The 17,163-nt window shown below is 38.0% G+C and overlaps 1 protein-coding gene across 1 annotated transcript in view; it reads right to left on the reverse strand.

The window, feature by feature from the left end:
* Nucleotides 1-631: 631 nt before the first annotated feature.
* LOC131066390 (eukaryotic translation initiation factor 5B-like) overlaps nt 632-17,163 on the reverse strand; it is a 34,348-nt gene continuing 17,816 nt past the window's right edge. The window contains exons 4-9 of the mRNA XM_059217808.1: nt 3,465-3,524; nt 2,809-3,369; nt 2,595-2,714; nt 2,380-2,499; nt 1,812-1,879; nt 632-836 (exon numbers count right to left, since the gene is read on the reverse strand). Coding sequence (XP_059073791.1) covers nt 632-836; nt 1,812-1,879; nt 2,380-2,499; nt 2,595-2,714; nt 2,809-3,369; nt 3,465-3,524 — 1,134 coding nt within the window. The remainder of the gene's footprint in view (nt 837-1,811; nt 1,880-2,379; nt 2,500-2,594; nt 2,715-2,808; nt 3,370-3,464; nt 3,525-17,163) is intronic.

Raw genomic sequence — 17,163 nt, forward strand, 5'->3', positions numbered from 1 at the left:
GCAAGTCCGAGGAAAAAACTGCGTGAGCCAATTAAAAAACCTCACAAGTCTTTCACTTGGACTCACTAAGACTCGGCTCGCGAGTCCTTGACGAATCGACTTGGCCTGACTCGCGAGTCTTAAAATGTGTTAATTTATTTTATGTTCATGCTTTTAAAATTCATCGTTTGTATTTAATAGTCTAATATTTTGATATATCTAGCATATATATTAATTTACATATGAATTTAATAGGACTTCGATTTACATATCTTAACATACGGAGACTCTAATATGACTTTTACATTAAAGATTTTAAAATATATATAAAAAACACGGAGTTGAGACCTACAAACATGCTTTGACGGACAAAAAATTCATTTGTTTATGCTCTGCAGCTCCACCTATGCGCAAACTGGGCCTTGCCTGAATATGACAGCCGTTAATAATTTGTTCATCTCGCCCATTGTATCCCTGCCATAGGGATTTTCATGTGCTTGGAACTTGCGGAACGGAGAAAAAACTGAATCAGGGTTGGAAAAAAAAGTTTTTTGAATGCATTTTACTGAAAAAAAAAAAAAAGGTTCCCTATACCTGTTCGAATATAAGATGAATTCTAAGTCATGTTTTGAAGTGTTTAATGTTTTTCAAGTCACTTGCCGGCAAGGCTCTTGGGTTCGCACCCATGTTCGCCCGGGTGCGGCCCGGGGCACTCCAGGGGGCCAGGTTCCCTGTAGATCTGCCCTGCCCCGGGATGCACCAGGTGCATACCCGAATCCACCAAACCTGGACCCGGTCCAGGCATGGGGCCTGAAACAGCCGAACCCAGTAGCTCAGCCCAGAATAGGTCAACTAGACTGAAAAATATATAGTAAATCTGAACTTTAGCAGTCAAGGTCTGTGGTGTGATATATTTCAAGTGAGGAACATCAAATGAAAGACTACGTTAGATTAGCGATTCGCCTAGTTTCGTATGTCTCAACTTGCATTTGAAACAGAAAAAGAAGCTTTTTCATTTTCCTTTATTAAGTATTAAAGCATAAGGCAAGAGAACCTAGAACTTCTCCATTCTCAATCACCAAAAGGTGAAACATTTATAGATCTGGCTTTGGAGGAAGAAGAATGTGCAGGCATGCACAAATGAGAAACTAAAATGAAATCCTAATTGCTAATAGCGATATACTATGGAATCCTCAAAGTTCTCAACAGAACTGCAATAAAGCAATCACACAAAGCCTTGTAATGTGTGCTGGATGGAGAGCAGTGAGGTCCTTAAATTATAGAGGCTGAGTGAATAAATGAGGAGAGTTCTCTATTTCAGCCACAGATGCTTTACAACCACCTCCATGTGCCCTCTTTGCTTATCCACATCCATTCCATCACATTTCTGTGTCTCTTAAAAATGGGTGGCAGCATAATTATCCATTCTACTCTTCTATTTCCAAATATTATGCAACAAGCACAAGACCAGCACCCGAACATTGCTACAATAATTTATTTGTGCCACCAAATATAGGAAACCATAAATTCCTTTAGAACAAATAATTTATGGTATACAAATGAATATATTTGAAAAACTATATTTTTAAATGTTGCTGCCAAGTAAAGATTGATAAATTCAGGCCAACAAATTCTATTTGAGAATCGGCCAATAGGTAAATGAAACAAGACAAAGCAAAGTGACAAAAAATACTTAGACAATATGGTATGGCATCATCAACATGGAAATATTTTTGGTTTCATACAATTGCGGTAAAACATGATTTTATTTAAAACAACATTTTCATGATATTTTCCTCATTACATGAAGAGTTCATAAAACAGATCATTACAGAAAATCTATACTCTCGGGATCAATCTCTTCCATTTCTCGCGTGGCAAGACTGCTCACCCCTTCAGACTATTAAATTTCAGAAAACGAGCTAAACAGCAGAGAAATTCAAATGCCCTCCTGCATAGAGAGGATCTGAAATTCATTACTGTCTTATTGTAGCCAGATAGGTAGCACATAGACCACATAGCAAAACATATAGAAGAAGCTTAGGATGCAGACACTTAGGAAGCAGAAGCTCCTGTTCTGGCATCAACAAAGTTCACCATTTGTAATCCTGAATGTGGTGTTTGTAATGTTGCAGGGTGCATCTTCCCATTTTCATCAGAGTTTTGCTCCAATCGAAAGTTCCATCCCACAATGCATCATTAGTAGTGGCTTAAGGAATTTTTAACAGCTTTTTCAATTTCACCACAAGTTTTCCTGAAACAAAAAGAAAAATTTCCAGTTTAGACATTGAAAAGTTGTTTTATCAGCCAAAAACAAAAAAACCCAATGTTTTACAATCATAAAACGCATAGTTGATATCACTGGAACACTATGTTAATGTGGATATCCAATAACCTTACCCTGTAGTTTTCTTTCAATATATCTATGGATCTTCTAGTGAGATGACTCACAAATTCATCCTCCATTTCAAAATGCCTTCCAAACATTTTCTGTGCTTCATCAGCGTTGCTCCCAACAATCTGTAAAGTTCGTATGATAATTGATTAACAAATACATTTCCAAATATAGTATCCAAAATCATATAAAACAATTAACAACAACAAAGACAAAGTACCTTCATGGCCACTTTTTCACCCTTCTTAGCCATGTCAACTGTTTTATGATTGATCTCAATTGAAGCTATTTTGCCAATATCTATGAAATCTTTTGTGGGAACACATAATGGCGTGCCAATCTGTAGATGTAATCACCACACATGGCATTATGGAAAAATACAACAAAATTTACATGCATAAGTCATACCAAAGAGACTAATTTTAGATACTAACCCTTGCAATGCCTTCAAGAATATCAACACCAACAATTATAGGATCCTTCTTGTTAAAAATACAATTTGGCAAAAGGCCCAGGACACAGGGGAAAACAGCATCTTCTGCAGCCTCCTTTTTCCTTTCCTCCTTAAGATTGTCCATATATGCTTTAAACTGGTCAAACAGATGATAAATAATGTCCGCTGCAAATATTTTGACACCAACTTCATCTGCAAGCTCCCGAGCTTCAGGAGTAATTTTGACATCAAATGCCAAAATTGCAGCGTACTCTTTCTTCTTTTTCTCAAGCATTACACTCGCACGCATGACATCTTTTTTATGCACAGGCCCAATACCAATTGCACTAACCGGGATGCTCACAGCTGGGGTCTTCAAGAACTCAAGTAAAGCCTCCAAAGATCCAAGAGTTGAAGCTTGAACATAAACTCCTTCCCCACTCTTGTCAATCCGAGACATTACATTGTTTATATCTTGCATTGCTTCTTCCTTAACATCATCTAAATCATCATCAGGTCCAACAACATATAACTGAGTTCCTGCTATGGCATGCTCAAGACCCTGAAATCAAGAAATTGCAACTAAATTTTATTTTGTCCACATTAATTTGAAAATTTACACTCATGTACATTAATTTATTAGCCTGAAATTGATACCTGAGCGGTTATCTTGATTCCCTGTGCTGCCTTTAACTCCTTGTGATGTTGATAAGATCCCTGAAACCAAAGGATATCTTACGCTATTGAATATATTATATTATATTTAAACACTATGATCAACGTTGTGTGTGGATTTTTATATTAAAATGTAGTAGATCATAAATACCTCCTGTAGACGTATAAAAATGATCACATTCCTAAATGAATATTTTATGTTCATTTCCCTATTTAATTAAATCCAATTTAATTAAATTATCCACATTCTTCTATTTTATTAAGTAAATTATTCAATTTATTTAAATAAAATTCACTATGCCATTTAATGAATAAATCATTCTATTCAATTAAAATCCCCTAGCCACTTTTAATTAAATTCAAATTTAATTAAATAGTTATCCTAAATTGAATAAATCAAATTTATTTAATTACAACCAAATCGAATGAATTAAATTAAATCCTATTATCCCCTCATCCACTTGCAAAATCCCAAACCCCTTCCTAACCCCTTCTAGAATATTCTAACCAATTCTAATTAACCTAAACCCCCTCTAAACTTTGTCACATCCCTAAGCAAAGGGAGGTCACTTCTCAAATGCCCCAAAGTCTTGGATAACCATTGAATGTTTTCAACCTTCAACGACCAAAACCCTTAAAGTCTTTGAAAACCATTGAAGGCTTCCAACCTTCAACCACTTAATCCCCAAAGTCTCCAATAACCATTAATGGTTATTTCAAACCCTCCCACATGGTTAAAACATTTGTTTTGACTCAACCTCTACCCAACCCAAGGGTCTCATCAGGCCATTAATGCTTTGACCATGATTATCTCTTAATCATTTGCACAAAGGTTTATCCTTGGATTAACTCCTAATCCAGTGGGTAATCCTAACTTAGACTTGACCCTTAGCCTTTAGATAACCACGAGGTCTTCTCAGGCCTTTAATGCCTCCAATCTCTTCTTTCAACCCAACCCTATGTTGACACTTGTCACCATTTCATTGGTACAAATTGTGCACATGGATCCCCAACTTTCAAACTTGGCCCTTGATTAAACCTTTCAATGCTGACCATCCATTGCCCTGTTTGTGCTATAAATAGAGCTCTCATTCCTCCATTCTTAACAATCCTCTTTCAAATTTGAAGCATTATACTTATGCTCAAATACTTTCAAGCTTTTCATCTTTATGCTCTTCATTTAGCCTCTTTTAGATCAAATATGCATGTTTAGATTACCTTCTTTATCATTTAGCTCGATCATAGATTAAATATATCATGTTAGGATAGTATTCATACTAATCTTGTCATCTTATCATTTAGTTTATTGCATTTTTAAGCATCATACATAGCTTCATATCTATTTCATACTAAAATCAATCAAAAGCATCTCTCGTTCTCATATTTGCCATCCCTAAACCATTTTGCTCAGTGATCTGAGAGCAAAAATGTTGGTTTGAGGGACATTGTGAGATAGAGAACCATGGGACCCTCCTTGGGAAGCTGAGTAACACCTAGTTACTCCATAGCTTGCATCAAGAAGTCCTCTGTGTGTGTGTGGATTGGTATTTCTCGTATTTTTCACATATTTAGTTTTATTGGACCACTTTTCCTGCATACATTTCTGGCGCCCACCGTGGGGCACGACCCCCAATAACACATCATTTTTTGAATTTGATGACTTTTGGAGGTATGTGGGAAACCAGAATTAGCACGTCAAAAAGACATTTTAGCGCATCCGCCCAACAGTTTAGCGCTTCTAGCCTACTATTTAGCGTGTGTACTTTCTGTCTTAGCGCGTAAACACAGTTCCTCAGCGCATGACACTATTTGACAAATTTTCCTATAGGTGTCGACGCCGGCGAAACACAGATTAGCGCATTGACTTAACAGATTAGCGCATCCACCTAACCTTTTAGCACTTTCCATACATATTACAGCGCGTTGAAACCAACAGTTAGCGCATAAGATTCAAATTTTTCCTACATAATGGATCGCGGGAAAAATCAAAACACAGAATTAGCGCGTACGATAGACAGAGTAGCGCATCAGGGCAATAGAATAGCGCATGGAAAAGAAACTGTAGCGCATCCGACAAGTATTGTAGTGCGTACAGTTTATTCTGTAGCGCATCACAATCAAAACAAACAAAAAAAAAATTTGTAACCGATTTCAAAATTTTAGACTTGTGGAAGTCCCCCGAAACAAACTAACCGTCTTCTCGTTCTGTTTATTTGCAGGATTTTAACAATTTCTTGCAGGTAAAGCGAGGAAGTTTGTTTTTACAGCAAAAACGTTTTTCTTTTGTTGACCTCCAAAATCGAATTTGATTTGTTGACGATTTATTTTCCATAGATTAGACAATTATTGCTATGAAGGATTAAAAAGAACACCATGCTTTTTGGAGCAACATCTCCAAATAGAAGTTAGCAAATTATTGTCTTGGAGTTTAAAAAGAACAAACTTATTTGCCTTGTCTCGAAAGTGGAAGGTATATGTTCTCCCCTTAACTGGGTGATCAAAAAGCCAAACCACTCTTACGCTTTCAGTATTTCAAGTAGTTAAAACCTTTAGCAGGCCTGCCTTCCTGAGAAGTTGCAATCAACTCTTAAAACCGTTTATGGCCGATGTGAAGGGAACGACCTAAGTGGGGAACGGCTTTGATGCCAAGAATTCCAACCCACTATAATCAAATGTGGAAAGTGACGAAAGTCCTTTTCAACGGTTGCGCGCAGTGATTAGCCTTCCCCCAGTATCCTCGAGATACGTAAAGCCTTTGCTCTAAAGGTTGGGAAGCCTCCTGAGGGAGTTTATCACTGATGGCTGAACAGGAAGCCTGATTAACAACCTTAGCATTAGAAACTTTGAGCTGAGTCAGTATCCAAACATTTGTAACATCATAGTGCAAGGGTGGGGAAGAATCCGCCCCCAAGATTACTCACCATATATCTCCCAAGATAACTACTCAACTGTGAAGCAATTCACTTTGGGTTAACTTCTGGCAAAAGGTAAAAAAATGGGCGCCCTCTAGGGGGTGACACGGCTGTTTGAGCTGACGGAGTATCGAGACTAGTGGGCTATGATGTTACTTATGACCCTTGAATAAAGAGTCCTTCTGAAGTGTTTATCTTGTATCCAACCTGTTAAAACATTGGGGATTTGAACACATCCTCGACAAAACATACACTTTATGTTAGATTAAGTGAAATGATTGTACTTTATGTGTCGTGCTTACATTTTGTATTTCAGAAAATCATCCATCACACTTAAAAATTTTCTCAACAAAAATCAAAATCCTCACAAAAACACCAAAAAGGAAAAATCAGGGCAGTTTAGCGCGTAAGAGCAACATCTTAGCACGTTAAATAGTTATTTTAGTGCATCCATAGAACAAAATAGCGTGTACAACAAAAACAGTAGCGTTTCAACTGCAAAGCAAAATAGAGAATAATCCTTTAGCGCGTGCAAAACAGATTCTAGCGCGTATCAGGAAAATATTAGCGCGTAGGTAACCAAAGTTAGCGCATTAACCAAAACAGATAGCGCATAGGAGGCACAGTGTAGCGCGTTGTTTTCCAAACAAACTTCACAGCAAATTTCAAAAAGCCTGTCTTAGCGCGTGAAGCAAACATCTTAGCGCGTAGAAAGCCTACTTTAGCGCATTAACCAAAACAGATAGCACGTAGGAGGCACAGTGTAGCGCGTTGTTTTCCAAACAAACTTCACAGCAAATTTCAAAAAGCCTGTCTTAGCGCGTGAAGCAAACATCTTAGCGCGTAGAAAGCCTATTTTAGCGCATTGGCCTAAACAGTTAGCGCTTCTGAAGCCCAGTCTAGCGCGTACATCTTTCACAGTCAAAGAACAATTTTTTTCCAGAATCAATACTTTAGCACGTAACCGGGGGCAGACTAGCGCATGTGAGAAACATTTTAGCGCATCAGGAAAATTAGGTAGCGCATCAAACCTCTACTTTAGCACGTAAGAAAAGGTAGAAAAACAGAGAGTTGAAAAACCAAAAATTTTGAAAATTTCAAAAATATTTTGAAAATAGTTTTTCATCAAAACACATCTTTTATCAAACCAGAGTGACAAAAACAAATCATTAAAACTATTTCTCAAGTCAAATTTGTGTCAAACAAAGTTGTCAGAATCCGAAAACGAATCGAGCAATAGAGGACGTCTTTCCTATCATAATCCGGAACATTTTCATCATTAGTATCAATCAAATCCTTTAACATCTTACGGATTTTATCTCACAAACACTTGTCTAAAATTTTTCAAATTGTCAAAATCCAGTTTCCAGATCGGGAAACTTCTTATCCATATCATTTGACACACTTTGTCGTGAAGGGACAGCTAAACCTTCACTCTGATAAAGTAAGATTTGAAATTTCTCAAATAGGAATCAACTAAATCCAAACAAATCAAAGGAAATCATTGATCACTCATGACTAAATCCCCTCATTCTGAGAAGAAAGAACCTCTATCGTAACATCACGTTGAAGAAATAACAACCTAGCTTTTCCAAATTCATCAAGAGAAATAAATTTTTATACATCAATCGTCAACTCTTCAGATCCCTTCGGGTATTTCTTCATCACATCAAACGTTATATCCAAAACAAATCCAGCGAATTTGACAAAGAACCCCTGAAAACAAGAGCATACTGTCAAAAGTCTGCTTTTAATCAAAAGATAAACCGCGGAGGAAAGATCAATCCAGCATTCCTACCCGACGAGTGCATCACATATAACACATCTCGACCAGAACCACCAACGCCAGAGTAAAACATCAATGAGGACTTTGTACCTTTCATCACTGAAAGCTTCTATTGAAATGCCTATCACTCGCTCTCAACAAAACAAACAAAGCGAGACACCCACAGAATCAAGTATGAATCGTAGATTATCAAATCCTTTTGAAATTCCACCCGTAGAAGAACCTAAAATTACTGACGCACTTCTCCGGGAATGTCAAGAAAATCCTTCCTTCCAAAAACTTGTCGAAAAGCTCATGGAAAATGACAAAGAAAAATATCTACTCATGCTTACAAGCAAAGGCGTCAAACTTCCTGAAGATTTCGACGCAAATGTCTTTCAAACTGGGTCTCAACAATATACATATCAAGAACGACAACGAGAAGAAGAAACTCGCATACCTGAACAACATATTCCAGAGCAACATATACCAGAAATGCGAGTACCCACGTTCGAAACCCCAGAACAACACATACCATTTACTACACCTTTTCAGTTGAGAACAAATACGAGGGAAGAACTCTTCCCTCGACAAGATAATGCGCCCTTGGTTGCTCTTACTCAACAAATGCAAATGTTGCAAAGACAAATACACGATATGCAACAAGGGACAACAGTGCGGTATTCTATAAATGAAATCTGTCCTTATCCATTTGACAGAAGCTTAAACATGATACCTTTTCCTCCAAACTCAGACATTCCCAAATTTGATAAATATGATGGGAAAGGTGATCCTCGAGATCATGTGCGAGAATTTTGTACTATGAGTCTTGAATTTGCTTATAATGACACTTATCTGATGAGGTTATTCCCAAGAAGCCTGGGAGGACAAACGATGGAATGGTTATCTAAGATTACACCACCTGTTAGATCATTTGACGAATTGGTTAACAAATTCATCACCCATTATTCTTACAACATCCAACATGCCATAACCATGCTAGATATTTGCAACACCAAACAAAAGAACAATGAAACATTCATGTTATTCCTTCAACGTTGGCGACGCATTGTATCAAGATATCCTTGAGATATTCCTGAAAAAGAGAAAATGGAAATCTTCATTGATAACTTGAATGGTGAAATGAGTTACAGACTCAAACTCCAATGCATCCCATCCTTTGACAAATTGATCGAAAATGGCATCCAAGTAGAGGAAGCTTGTGTCAAAAAGGGAACACTCAAGTTCTACAAAGAAGGCACCAACTCATCAAACTACAATAACCAAAACAACACCAATCTAGACAAAACTCGATTTTGGACACGAAACAAAAACGAGGGCAATAATGAATCATATGATCCCAAATCTAAACAGCCAGTGCTTGCCTTATCAGGAAATACTCAAAATCCTAAAAATGCTACTCCCAGTGCTAACACATATGCACCAAACAATGCTCAAGGACAACTCAATACCAATAACGCTAACGATAATCAAAACAAAAACCTGAATCCAAAGCCTAACAACAATTCACGCACCAACACCAACAATTTCTAGAAACATATCTTCACACCATTGGGCCAATCATTAGAGTCCGCATTCAAAGAACTATTGGCAAACAAGATTCTTTCTTTGCCTCCAATCAACAATTATGAACCCCCAATCAAACCACCTTGGTGGAATGATTCACACTATTGTGATTTTCATCGCAACAAAGGTCATAAAACAAACGAGTGCATGAGATTGAAACACATAATCCAAGACATGATTGATCGAGGTGACTTAACGGTAGACGGTCGCAAAACAAATCATGATCACAAAGCCTTCAAAGATCCTCTCCCAAATTACAACAAAAATGGAGCATCAACTTCAAATGATACACGCGGAGCTCGTATTAATCACATTTACGATAACACTATCAATCACATATCAGCTGAAGATCATCAAGTAAATGTCATCATCATCCGAGATCAGCGTGATCATGAATCTGTCAATGTAACAACCCGCACTCAGAAATATGTCTTAAAGGGACATACTGCACCTACAACTACCACACCTAAAATCCAATATGACTTGGTTAACCAACTACGCAAGACTCCAGCTCAGATATCTATCCTGGAATTATTAAAACTATCACCCAAGCACAAAGACATATTGGAGCAAGCATTATTGGGAACAAATGTACCTCAAAATCTGAATACAGACAGATTTCAAGCCATGGTCACCCATATGACAGGATCTCACAACCTCACCTTCTCAGAGTACGACAATACCTCATTGAGTCATCCGCATAATACCCCTCTCCATATTGAAGTCATTATTTGCAAACACCGAGTCAAGAGAGTCCTAATAGATGGAGGAGCCGGCCTTAATATCTGTACTTTAAAGCTTATCCGTGCATTAGGCTTCTCAGAAGAATCTATTGATCCTTGCAAAAAGATTACCATAAAAGCATATGATGATGAGGAACGGTCCTCTAAAGGCACAGTCATATTACCTATTCAAGTGGGCCCAGTACAAAAGGATACTATTTGTCAAGTCTTAGATATCGATTTAACCTACAATATTTTGTTAGGACGACCCTGGATACATGAAATGCAAGCAGTCCCTTCTACATATCACCAGTGTGTCAATTTTCCTTATGATGGACAAGAAATCTCCATATCTGCTGATCATAATCCATTTCAACATTGCAATGCAATGGGGGCAGCCCAGGACAGTTTGGTTCCTTATAATAGAGAAAAGCAGCAATCTTCAACATCAGATCCATATACAATAAAATCCAACTCCTTATGGGGAGACTTCAAGCAGAAAACGCAAATCAAAGACCAAGGCATGGGAGAATACTCTTTGGAACCTTTATGTTTGGCAAAATTGCCCACCTCACCTAGATCGCATGGTTTGCCTACTACATCAACACAACTGGCTACTCAGCCCATCACTAAATTTGATGGTATTTTCATCCAATTGGGTACTCTAGCACATGAATCAGAAGACAAAGATATTCTTAGCTAGTTATACAAAGATGAAGAAGAAAATCATAGAGCAGCTGCTCTGGACATTGTGCTACCAACACACATGTATGGAAAAGGCTACTTAATCATGAAGCAAATGGGATATGACGGTAAAGGACCTATTGGCAAACGCAAAGAGGGAGTTACTGAACCTATCAATCTTCCTTCACAACCTAGCAGAAACAAAGCAGGATTGGGCTCTAAACTCACGTTCCTATTAAAGCAGCCGCCTCACCTACCTATCAAACCTCAATGGAAGGAAAAGAAGAAGTACAAAGAAGACTCCTGGCAGGAAGCACTTTTTGAATTAGCAGAAACAATCCGCAAGGCACGGGAATGTCAAGATCAGAAGTTACATCAGGAAAAACTTCTAAGTCATAAGAAGGCCCTATCTGCAGCAGTAGCTCATACTCAAACACCAATATCTCAAGAACAAATCAGGACATCTTCAAATACTGTTATTACTCCCCGAAGAAGCACAGTCTATGAACAAATCCAGCAAGTAGAGGATGGATCTGATACAGAATCAAAACAAAATATCAAAATAGTATCCATCATCAAAGATTTGTTTTCACCGTACAACACCACTGTTTACAGCACAGATAGAATCTGGGATGATGCCTATGAAACAGATTCCAATGAATATGAATGGGGTACCTACTCCAATGCTACTACTGATATCCTGGATGATACTGATTCTATATCCCTTTCTCAGGAAGAACATAACGCAGAGGATAGACCTCTTGAATTTGGACCACAACATATCTATGATGCTCCGGAAAGTGAACAGAAACATTATGAACAAATCTATGTGGAAGATGATACCATCGAGGACCTCGACGCAATCCTAAATTTCTTTAAACCAAAAACCCAACACGATGAAAACTCTATCCTAACACTTACGGTAGCCGAACTTGATCCACCCAACGATTCCTTACCGCTTGTCTTCCCTGATCTCATCGACTGGAATGAACCTGAGACTCATGATATCCCAATTTTTCCAGATGATGAATCTATTATCCATTACTTATGCACCGTCAATCCCGAAACAGGCTCTACCAGTGAAACGAATAACGATGCTTGTTCTTCAGGGAGTGCCAAGTCTCTCAGTCACAAAAATAAATCAAATAATGAATCTAATGCTGAAAACCAGTCAATGGCAGCTATAGATCACAAAAAAGTAAAAATAAAGGACGCATCCGAGGGTGAAAACCTTTTTAAGGCACCTAATGATGGGAGACTTGACACTCTTCCTGAACATTTTCATGAACGATCACCCATATTGATTGAGCCCACTCAATCAATCAACATTGGTACCACCGAAGCAGCTAGAAACATTCACCTTGCAGACTCTTTGATAGAGGAGGAAAGATCGGCATTCATCATCTTCTTTAAAGGACAACAAATTAACTTTGCCTGGTCATATGCTAATATGCCCAGAGTAGATCCACACCTAATCATGCATCACTTGTCCATCTCTGTAGGAGTCAAGCCAGTCAAGCAGAAACTACGAAAAATGAATCCACAGATACCACTCATGGTCAAAACGGAATTAAAGAAATTATTAGATGTCGGATTCATCCGACCTATTGACTATGCAGAATGGATTTCCAACATTGTTCCAGTCTCAAAACCAGATGGTAGTATAAGAATATGTACTGACTTCAGAGATGTCAATAAAGCTTGCCCAAAGGATGACTTTCCTCTGCCAAGTATTGATATAATTGTAGATCTCACAGCAGGCCATGCAATGCTCTCATTAATGGACGGTTTCTCAGGCTATAATCAAATCAAAATAACTCCTGAAGATCAAGACAAAACAGCATTCACCTGTCCTTGGGGAACTTACTGTTGGAATGTTATGCCTTTTGGCTTAAAGAATGCTGGAGCCACTTATCAAAGAGCAATGACAACCATATTCCATGATATGATGCACACATTTATGGAAGACTATGTGGATGATTTACTAGCAAAATCTTTCACCAGAGTTGAACATCTTGGCATCCTAACAAAGATCTTTGATCGGTTGCAGAAATTCAAGGTCCGACTCAACCCTAAGAAGTGTGTCTTCGGGGTTACATCAGGCAAGTTACTAGGTTACATCGTCTCAGCTAAAGGTATTGAAGTTGATCCAGCAAAGGTACAAGCCATCATGGATATGCCACCACCAAAGAATATCAGTCAACTTCAATCTCTCCAAAGATGACTTCAATCAATCAGGCGATTCATTGCTCAGCTAGCAGATAAAAGTCTACCATTTAACCATTTGCTACACAAAAATGTACCCTTCAAATGGGAGGCTAAGTGTGAAGAATCTTTTTACCAAATTAAACAGTACCTGATGAATCCACTAGTTCTAGTACCACCAATTGCAGGAAAGCCACTTATTCTATATATCTCAACAACAGATATTTCACTGGGGGCACTATTGGCACAAGAAGATCAACAAGGAAAGGAACGCACCATATATTACATTAGTAGAACATTGAATGGTTATGAACTCAATTATACATTCATTGAAAAGGCTTGCCTAACAGTTGTTTTTTCGTCTCAAAAATTCTGACATTATATGCTAGCACACACTACCAAGCTAGTAGCCAAAATTGATCCTCTCAAGTATCTACTCAGCAAGGCAGCTCTCACAGGCTGATTGGCTAAATGGGTTATGATTCTTAGTGAATTCGACATCCACTACACAGAAAGACGAGCCATCGAAGGACAAGCAATTGCAGATCAGCTGGCTGAAGCACCGCTACCAGGAAAACAAACCATGAACATTGAATTTCCAGACAGGGACGTTTTTGCTCTTTCCTCCAAACAATGGACCCTATACTTTGATGGATCCTATACACAACATGGTTCAGGGGCCGGCATTCTATTCATCACCCCTGAAGGACACACTATGCTGAAATCATACAGACTTATGTTTCCATGCACAAATAATGTGGCTGAATATGAAGCATTGGTCATAGGCATCAAAATGGTTGTCGAATGGAAAATCACAGAATTAAAAGTCTATGGAGACTCACAACTGGTCATTAATCAAATTAATAACAACTATCAGACAAAGGACGACAAGCTACTACCTTACAAACGAATGGTGGATGACTTCAAACAGTATTTTGTGCACATCACCTTTGAGCAAATACCAAGGTTGAACAACAAAGCAGCTGATGCAATGGCTACAATCGCTTTGCTACTACAAATTCCTGAGCAACAGAGTCGTTATGAGTCCCTGGTAGAGCAACTGTTCTCCCCTGCCTATGACCACTCCGAATCCCATGTTATCTATGCCTTGACTGGTTCCGATTCTCCGCTATATGGACCGATATACGACTACCTCAAGCATAATATCTTACCCATTGACCAATCCCGTAACCAAAAATGTAACTTTATCCAACAAGCTACCCGTTACACCCTTACCGCTGATACCTTATATCGTCGAGGTCTAGATGGTACTCTTCTTCGTTGTCTTGATCGTAATGATTCTGATTCAGCTTTACACGAGCTTCATGAAGGTATTTGTGGCACACATTCAAGTGGCACTACTCTTGCTAAAAAGCTTCTATGGATGGGATACTACTGGCCTACAATGGAGAGAGATTCATATCACTTTGCCAAGAAATGTCCTAAATGCCAGATCCATGGCAATCTGATACATGCACCAGCACAGGAACTGCAGCCCTTTACAACATCATGGCCCTTTTGTCAGTGGGGACTGGACCTAGTTGGCAAAATACATCCTTCATCCTCAAATAGACACAAGTTCATTATAACTGCAACAGAATACTTTACCAAATGGATCGAAGCAGTTCCCATGACCACAGTGACTGGGAAACAAATTGCCTCTTTTATCCTAAATTATCTGATCTACAGATATGGTATTCCAAGTTCAATCGTCACAGATAATGGATGACCTTTCAAAAACCAAGATGTGCAGGAACTATGTGAAAAATTCAAAATCCAACATCGGTTTTCTACACCATACTATCCACAAGGAAATGGTCAGGCAGAAGCATCTAACAAAACGATCTTAAAAATCCTCAAGAAAACAGTGAATGATGCAGGCAAAGATTGGCACATACAACTCAATCCAGCACTTTGGGCCTACAGGACTAGCATTCGCACACCTACAGGGGCAACACCATATTCATTGGTATATGGATCAGAGGCTATTTTACCCTTGGAGGTAGAAATTCCATCTCTTAGAGTCTCTTTGAAAGGTTTGATCCCAGATGAAGAGTATCGAGTTAACCGACTGCAAGAGCTGGAACTATTAGATGAAAGACGCCAACATGTTTATACTCATCTCAAAGCATATCAGCAACGCATGTGCAGGAGCTACAATCATAAGGTCATTCCTCGTAACTTCAAAATTGGTGATCTAGTCTTAAAAGAAAATCCAAGAAATCAGCAAGATAGAGAAAAGAAAGGGAAATTTGAACCTAACTGGTTGGGTCCCTATGTCATCATTTCAGTTTATGGATCAGGTGCCTATTAGCTCACAAATTCTGAAGGAGATGTGCTTGATGATCCAACTAACAGCATTCATCTGAAGAAGTACTATACTTAAGGTAGCCTAGTGCACGGAAAAAGCCAAAAAAAAAAAAAAAAAATCCAGAAAAAGCAAAAATACAAAGTACAATAAAAACAAATGGTGAAAACCTGGTAAACAGGCGCCCTTGTGAAAGAACGGCTCCTTTATCTATATCCATGTCATTTTATCCATCAACACACTATCGGCCATCGCCCGACACTTAGCATATATCCATTCAGGACATACTTAGCATAGTCACTATCCTGAGTTATTCATCTACCGCATTTCACCATGGCTTGGAAATCACTGTACATAATCATATCCAGAAGAACACTCATCTAGAGGCATTAAACTGTTCAAACTTACAAACATTCAAGACATGCCAACTATTGCAAAACTCAGACATATGACATCCAACACACAACTACACTACATCACAACAACCAAAACACAAACAAATACACAAGAAACTCAAGGATGGATGATTTTCTGAAGTACTAAATGTTGCATTATCGCATTAAGGTCTTGATTATTTTGCATTTTGAACTTTTTAATTTGATTGGAATCTTCTCTTTATCTCATAAAAAGCTTCACAGCCAGAGATCATGAGGAATTTTCAAAAATTTTCTTAGTCTTCTGTCTGGGAGGCGATCACTTGTACTATGTGAATATTTGCCTCGAGACGTGATCCATATCACTGAAGGCCTGATTCCATTTCACACATATAAATGATCTAATCTTGTATGTTTTATGCAATACGCACTCAGGTCGTCTTGGTTCAATTATACCTTGACGCTTGTGCTATCTTTCAAAATCAAATATCATGTAAATTTTACTCAGGTCATTATGGTTCAATTATACCATTATGCTTGTATAAATTTTCAACATATCCAAAAATCGATAAATGCTCCATGATGATATTTACAAAGAAAGCAAATAAATGGTTATATCGGATGGCAAATACAGAATGAGAGATGCTCCAAAAACAATTAGTTGCATTTCATTTTACAATTAGTTGCATATCATGTTACAATTAGTTGTATATCATTTTACAATTAGTCGCACATCATTTTACACTATTATCCCATATCATTATTACATCATTTCATATTACATGTAACAGCATATTAAATCATACATCTCATTTTCAAGATACATCTCATAGCATATAAAAACATACATCCTGCATCACACATTACATCATATATGTAAACATTAGATCATCATATGAAAGGAAGAAGCACACATAAAATGCATCCATAAACACATCACATCGATCAAAAATGGTGCTCCGTATATATATCTCTCAAAAAATTATCAAAATCTACAAAATGTGTCTCAAAAATATGTCCAGTACAAAGTATGCAAAAATCCAAAAATACAATGGAGGCCATGTCTCTCAAGTGTGACTATCCCCTGATGGGGATGGTCTCGCTCTGGATGCACCTGCCCCTGG

Source organism: Cryptomeria japonica, chromosome 3, assembly GCF_030272615.1.
Source record: "Cryptomeria japonica chromosome 3, Sugi_1.0, whole genome shotgun sequence".
In the NCBI taxonomy this organism is placed as follows: domain Eukaryota; kingdom Viridiplantae; phylum Streptophyta; class Pinopsida; order Cupressales; family Cupressaceae; genus Cryptomeria; species Cryptomeria japonica.